The sequence below is a fragment of the Mytilus edulis genome, chromosome 8 (assembly GCF_963676685.1).
Source record: "Mytilus edulis chromosome 8, xbMytEdul2.2, whole genome shotgun sequence".
Taxonomy (NCBI): Eukaryota; Metazoa; Mollusca; class Bivalvia; order Mytilida; family Mytilidae; genus Mytilus; species Mytilus edulis.
The window spans coordinates 73,517,835-73,525,811 of record NC_092351.1 but is presented as its reverse complement, the minus strand read 5'-3'; the positions used below and the strand labels follow the sequence as shown (position 1 = coordinate 73,525,811).

The 7,977-nt window shown below is 31.5% G+C and overlaps 1 protein-coding gene across 1 annotated transcript in view; it reads left to right on the top strand.

Moving 5' to 3' along the window:
- Positions 1–3,142: 3,142 nt before the first annotated feature.
- The window catches only part of LOC139484337 (uncharacterized), a 32,211-nt gene continuing 27,376 nt past the window's right edge, over positions 3,143–7,977 (top strand). Inside the window, exons 1-5 of the mRNA XM_071268074.1 lie at positions 3,143–3,432; positions 4,202–4,380; positions 4,708–4,815; positions 6,203–6,296; positions 7,790–7,839. Of these exons, the coding sequence (XP_071124175.1) occupies positions 3,192–3,432; positions 4,202–4,380; positions 4,708–4,815; positions 6,203–6,296; positions 7,790–7,839 (672 nt within the window). The 5' untranslated portion in view covers positions 3,143–3,191. The remainder of the gene's footprint in view (positions 3,433–4,201; positions 4,381–4,707; positions 4,816–6,202; positions 6,297–7,789; positions 7,840–7,977) is intronic.

The following is a 7,977-nucleotide window of genomic DNA, read 5'->3' as shown; positions in this document are numbered from 1 at the left end:
ATGTTTATTTTGATTTTTTGATAAATGAGAATATCCACTTTATAAATTTAAATGACATAGATAAAATAACATATATACTCAACCCAATTTCACACATTCAGGTAAATAAGCTAGGATCCTTTTTAAAACAATCTATTGAACTGAAAACAGGGGACTCTTAAAATATTTACTTTTATTGTGTATATTAATGATCTTGTTGGTATTTTTTATTTTCATTTTGTTATGTTGTGTCACAACTATAAGTATGTAGTTTTATGACAATAAAGATTTGAATTAAAAAAAAAATAATATGTAAATCTTTTTCTTTTCCCGCATTTAAATCCTTAAAATAATCGTAAAATTTATTTATATCAATAGGAGATTCTTTTTTAGTGTCTAACAGTTCACGACCTAGGTTATTTTCTAAACCGTTCACACTTTCGCTGGTGACCGTGTCAACTATAGTTCACATGCTGCTGAACACACATGAAACGACAACACGTGTAATCATGTTTCTGTTTTAATAAACAATTATACTCGCTTTATTGTTCGATCTAAATATTTACATATGATACCGGCAAATTAATTCTTATTCTTTAATTCTTATCATGATAAATAATTAAATATCAAAATTAAAGTTAGATAGTTCCCTATGTGACGTAATACAATTATGGCTAATGAGATAACTAAAGCCTGGAGAGATTAACATTTAATTCTCATTACATTTTATTGTATTTTTATTTTTTCACTAAAAGGTTTAATTTTAACACAAATTTAATAGTCGATTTAAAGAAACTTTTCTTTGAAACTAAGGAACTCGTTGTGCATGTGGTATTGAATTCCGACACATATAGTGTAAAAAAGGAGATTGATTTGAAGATATAAAGTACGGAAATTATAAGTGAGACGTAAAAAAATTTGTTCTAACGTTTTGTACGTCATATATAAATATAAAGTGATAATGGATGAACAAGTGGTGAGAGAGGTAGGTGTTCTTAACAAATAACATGGCCTTAGATATAGATATGAATTTTAGTATTATAGTTGTCTGTGGCTTTGATCAAGCTGTTAGTAAATGCGAGTTCTCTGAGACCTGTACTTAGTGTATTTTGTTGTTGTTAGTGATGCCGGAGGGATGCATATATATACCCTGCCACGTCCAGCCTGTGTTTTTGTTTGATGTTTTTTGCTGCTTTGTATAGACCAGATGACGGTTTAGCCTTTTTCGATTGATTTTATTAGGTTTTTTTCACCACAGTCCCAGTCCAGATTAGGGAGAGGTACTCTATATTCTTGAATTTATTTGACGATTATTCTCTGTATATATTCATTATTTGGTTTCTCTCTCTCTCTCTCTCTCTCTCTCTTTTCTTTGTTTGTTTTGCCGATTTCTCTTTTCTTCTTTTGGTTTGTCTTTCTTAAAGACAGGTTCTCTCTTTATTTCTTCCTTTTATTTACTGCGTTTGTCCGTCATTTTCTATTCTATAAACCCCACCTACACCCTCAATGCTGTATCATTATACATTGTATTTCAATTTCAATTTATTAGTTAATATTATATTTTGACTTGATTTCACTAACTTAATGTGTTCTTGCTCTTTTCCATACAACCATGTATAACATATATATAACGAAACAAAGTAGTTTTATTTACGTTTATAGCATCTCGCTTGTGGAAAATACCAATATAGAGGTTCAACATTAATAAACTACAGTTATTGTTATATCGTATGGGAAAAAGCAAGAACACATTAACTAAATAAGTTAAAATAAAAATATACCCCCCCCCCCCAAAAAAAAAAAAGCTAAAGGAGGATCCATTACCCAGGCTCCTGTGTTACCTTTTAAGTAAGGACTTTTTAATTATATGAAAAAATATACCTTTAGCGTAAATTATTCTTCTATATATAAAAAAGAAGTTCTAATTCTTTTTGATTTCGAGATTGATGGTTTTCGGTTTTGACTCCATTAAAAAAATCATACCGTATTGTGGTGTGAATGAAATGATTTCATTGGTGACTATAATGCTGTTATATATATGATGGTCTGGATCGGGACCTTTAATTTCTGTTTTCTCTAAAAAAAAATATTTGTCCGTTATTCTCTTATCTTGATAAATTAGCTCCCGCGCGTATACACGAAGAAAGTTTTTGTCTGGAAGCTCATGCCAACCCCACAACATTCACCTTTGATCAAAATGCATGTTATTATTTAAATACAATTTACCGATTACTTTATAAATTAATTGATAACTTAATTCGATCATTTGATTTATAGATAAATTAATTGAAGAATTTTTATGCACTTTACCTTGTAACTTAAAAGTTCATTTGCTAGTAAAATATATAGTTTAGAATGAATCTGCTCCTTTTAGCCAGGTAAGCGTATTTTTTTTTTGTAAATAAATATGTTGTTTGTTTCTTAATGTCTGGAAAAAATTGTTTCAGATGGCCACTGCAATAGATTGTTTCAATTGATGCATGATGAGTAAAAACATCTTGTCCTTGTATGTTATTGAATTTCCTATGAATTAATATTCGTTCAGGGTCCCATGGTAAAACGTTCGACCCAAGCTTGCTTTCAGGAGTATACGAAAAGAGGGACGAAAGATACCAAAGAGACAGTCAAACTCATAAATCTAAAATATGGCTAAAAATGAAAAAGACAAACAGACAAACAATAGTACACATGGCACAACATAGAAAACTAAAGAATAAACAACACGAACCCCAAAATGTACAACGTAGTATTTTCATTTTCTAGCACTTGCATGGTCTGTACCTCTGTTGCATGGTGCTGGACTGCTAGTTCCCAAAGGTAGTCAGTTCTCTTGGTATATCTTACCCCTTTTCAAGTCAAAGAAACTATTGATTCTGCTATCAGTAAATTAAAAGCATTTTAAATATAACTATTGATTTATACATATGTACATTCACGTTTCTAGAATCCGTTGTACCCACATTATTGGCATTGAACAACGTCATGTTTTTTTTCTGTGACTGTTAGTGACGTCTAAACTCTAAATCCACTAATTGTTTGATTTTAATTGATTGATATTTTAGTCTTATATACATGATTTTTTATCAGTTATTGGCTACAATGAACTAGTTGAGTAACAGCGAGCACTCTCAGATCTTACATTTATAATATTTCATGACTTTCAGATATGCACTATAAAACCAGTGAATGGATGGCAATACTTAAAGAAAGCGATGAAAAGCAAAATATTGGACGATGAATACGAAAAAAGACTTTATTGTGAAATGCGGAAGAAAAAAAGGACAAGTAAAATGTCCATGGAAGATCTGTCCAATGAAATCAGTCGTTGCTTGATCAAAAGACCATCTCTTATTCTTAATGAAGAAAATATATTGGATTTCAATAGGAACATCTTCCAGTCTATACAGTTAAACACAAATTCAACTGACGAATTTGATCTCTCAGACTTTGAAGGTAAGATCGAACTGAACGCACGAGGTTTAAGACGGGGCCCTGAATCTATCTATTATTTAAATTTGATTTTTTTAAAGTTTTTATTTAATTTTCCTCAGTCATTATTCTTCCCTTCTCTTTACTTAAGCACCTCAAAATCCTCTTTTCTTTAAATTGTATTATTATTCTCAATTATCTTTGTTTGGTCGTTATTCTATAGTTCTCACTATTCTCTTTTCTGTAAACCAAATCCAGTCCCCCGGTAAAGACCTACATATATACATATTTTTAGATATACAAGAAATAAGCTTTTATAGGGATATGTGGTACAATTGACAATGCGATAACTATCTGACACGTGATACCAAATGATGTAGATGTACGCAACTATAGGTTACCATAAAGCCTTCAACAATAAATAATACAAGTACTGTATATGTAACATATAAAAGGCTTCGATATGACAAAATTTAAAACAATTTAAACAACAAAACCAATGGTATGATGTATACACAAAACAATACGACACATAGCAACTTGCGACAACATATAACACTCAGGTACCCTTAACTGCGACATGTAAAACCTTTTTTTGCCCACAGAAAATCGTTAATGCAAAAGGGACCCAGAATAGTCGGAAAACTATTTTAAAGTACTTTTTGTAGTTACTTGGAAATGTAAAAATGCATTCAATACGTATATTTTTGGGTTTTCCTTATCGTATTTGATTTTAGTAATGGTAAATGATCCACTATGTATTATGTTTATGGGTTGAACAATCTATTTGTAGATGACGAAGACAACAACGAAATCGTTTACACATGTCAAGAACAGTATCTTCGATCATGCGAGAAATATCACGTGGTTCCGGTCTCAAGATTTTATAGACAGTTAGAAGGAAATTCTGTGATTCTTAAAAACCACCAATTCAGCAAAGGTGAATTTAAAGCTTGTGCAGTTGCTTTGATGGTGAGCTTTTCAGTCTGCATATAGATACTAACCGACTTTGATTTGATACAAATACGTAATATTATGACATGAATAAAAAAAAAAAAAATTCTTCTTTCTTGTAATCATTGATTTTCTGTAATTTTCAGCCCATTTTGATCGTTTGATCTCAGTTAAAGATTTTAAATATGTGTATTGGATTTGAATCACTTTAAAGGTCTTTTCCTTATTCAAAATACCTTTCACCACTTAAATCTTATGGAATTTTGTGTGGTAATATATTCATTATTCCTACTTTTAATTTTATTGAAATAAAACACTTTAAAAGTTAATTGAATTGTTTTACAGTGTAACGGGACAGTGACCAAACTTGATATTAAAGGCGGTCAAATTGGAGCCGTCGGAATGTCGCACCTGTCTGATCTGTTATATCATACTGATTTATTAGTAGAACTAGTGAGTATTTCATGATTTATTAGTAGATCTAGTGAGTATTTGTTGATTTATTAGTAGAACTAGTGAGTATTTTATGATTTATTAGTAGAACTAGTGGGTATTTAATGATTTATTAGTAGAACTAGTGAGTATTTTATGATTTATCATTAGAACTTGTGGAGTATTTTATGAACTATTAGTTGACCAAGTGAGTAATTTATGATTTATTTGTAGAACTAGTGAGTATTTCATGAGTTATTAGTAGAACTAGTGATTTTTTTTAAAGATTTATTATTAGAACTTGTGAGTTTTTTAAGATTTATTAGTAAAACTATTGAGTTTTATATGATTTATTAAGTGTTTTATGATTTATTAGTAGAAACAATTAGTATGTTATGATTTATTAGTATAACTAGTGAGTATTTTATGATTAATAAGTAAAACTTGTGAGTATTTTACCTTCAAGCTGAATGTGTAATAGTTTTCTTAAATGAAAGCATTGACACAAGTAGTACCAATCAAAATCTAGCAAGGTCATCAAATAGAAGATCCCAGTAATATTGGCAACGATAGGACAATAATGGTCAAGGCATGTCACTGTTGGTCCAGAATGTAAGTGAAAACAAGGCGATGATAGTCTAGTGATGTTGATTCGGACAAGGCGATGCTTGTCAAAACATCTTAGCGATATTGGCCTAGCTCCGACGAGTGCAATTTTAGTGAAATCAGAGCGTTGTTTGCCTAGCTTTTACAAGACCCAAAGTTATAGTCAAAACAGGTGACGTTGACTAGCCTTGGCGAAGTTCATGTTAGTTAAGACAGGGCGATGTTGGTCTAGCTAGAATATAAAGAATAGAGAATACTAGGCTTAACTGTAAAAGAAAGGAGAAAAATGACCCCAAATATTGAAGAATACAGAGCTGAATAATTCCAAACTCCCACACCCAAATCCACCTTTATACAGTCCATAGTACAATGAGATATTTACAATTAAGTTTTATCAAATAAAGCCGTTGTCGTGATGTTCTGGTTTTTGATTTCCCCATTGATATAAATAAATTTGGTGTTTTTACTGCCTTCTGATTGGTTAAAATTATTAGTTTTACTTTCAATGTTGTCAATTTTGATGGCGACACGCCCACTCTGACGGTTGTGTATTCATACGCCAACATGTGTGTACGTTGTTAATATATACATAATATAAAAAGTTCTCTGAGCCTTATTTTTGATAGAAATTTATTTATAATGAATGGCAATAAATTCAAAATAGATAATAGCCATTCATTAAATATTCCCCTTTTTTATTAACACTTTATATTGTATGAAAGATTCACACACCAAAGTCCTTTTATTAACCTATTGAAAAGAAAACTATTATACTCAGAACCAACCTATTGTTTATTTTCAGAACCTTACAAAGAATGATATTGGTAGAAAAGGGTTGATATTACTTGCAGAAGCCATTGATAAAAATCTAAAGCTAAAAGAACTTAATTTATCAGGTAAATAATTCAAGTCAAACTTTAATAATTACAAGAATAATTCTAAGATAAAACACAAGCCGATTAACTAGCAAATGAAATAATAGTACGAATACAAGTTGTATCAAAATTTTGTTAGTCAGCGGTCTAGACATCTAGAAAGGTGTTTAACTTTAGTATTCCCAATTTTAACACTTGTCGCTTTTTAGCAAAGGGTCAAGTGAGCTTTTCTCATCACTTGGCATCCGTCGTCCGCCGACGTTCGCCGTCGTCGTCGTTAACTTTTACAAAAATTTTCTCCTCTAAAAACTGCTGGGCCAAATTTAACTAAACTTGGCCACAATCATCATTGGGGTATCTAATTTTTTTTAAAAAGTCATACGACCCGGCCAACCAACCAAGATGGCTGCCGTGTCTAAAAATAGAACAATGAGGTAAAATGTAGATTTTGGCCTATATCTTTGAAACCAAAGCATTTAGAGAAAGTCTGACTGATGTAAAATTGTTTATCATGTCAAGGTCTATCTGTCCTGAAATTTTCAGACAAATCGGACAACCCCGTTGTTGTGTTGCTACCCCTGAATTTGTAATTTTAATGAAATTTTGAAGTTTTTGTTATTATCTTGAGTAAGATCTACAAATAAGTCAAATGACCAAAATAATGGTATACTGTGGTACGACGCTAGATTAAAACTGACGTGGAAAGGTAACACCCGGCCACCGAAAGCTTCATTTTAATGAAGCACAGGTGGTCGTGTGGTCTAGCGAGACGGCTACAGTGCAGGCGATTTGCTGTCACGATATCTCAGTAGCATGGGTTTGAATCCCGGCGAGGGAAGAACAAAAAATTTGGTAAAGCAAATTTACAGATCTAACAGTGTTAGGTTGATGTTTAGACGAGTTATATATATCATGATAACCCTTCCGGGGCACCTGATGAAATGGCCGTTTTTATCAACTCACCTGAACAAAAGGATTAAGTAATCTTTTCCCACCAATTTGCAGACGATTCAGACTTCCCGTTGTTGGGATGCTACCCCTGAATTGGTAATTCTAATGATCATTTTCAGTTATTGGTTGTTATCTTGAATATTATAATCTATAGAGAGATATAAACTGTAGCAGAAAAAATGTTTGGCCAAGTAAGATCTACAAATAAGTCAAATGACCAAAATTGTCAATTAACCCATTAAGGAGTCATTGTCCTTTAAAGTCATTTCTGCAATTAAGTAAATATTTGAAATCTTTTACAAAAATTTTCTCCTCTTAATCTACTTAGCCAAAAAAAAAATTATCTCGTAATTACGAGATGAAAAAACTTCTTATCTCGTAATAACGCGATAGTTTTCTCGCAATAACGCGATCGTTTTCTCGCAATTACGCGATAGTTTTCTCGTAATTACGAGATAAAAAAAATGTAACCCTTTCGTAAAAAAGTGGAAGTTCAACAAAATATAATTATTTATGCTTCTTACAAATGATTTGTTTTCAATTCTCCTATTTTTTCTTTACAGATAACAATATAAATGGCGATGATTGTGATATAGTTAGACAGATAATGGAGGTAACATATAGTTAAAATTGACACTCGTTTACTACATTCGGCACACCTCGGCAGATTTTACATCTGATTTGTCGTAACCACAATCCCCTCCTCTTTCTTTTAATTGAGACTTATCACCAAATGTGTGCTTACCACGAA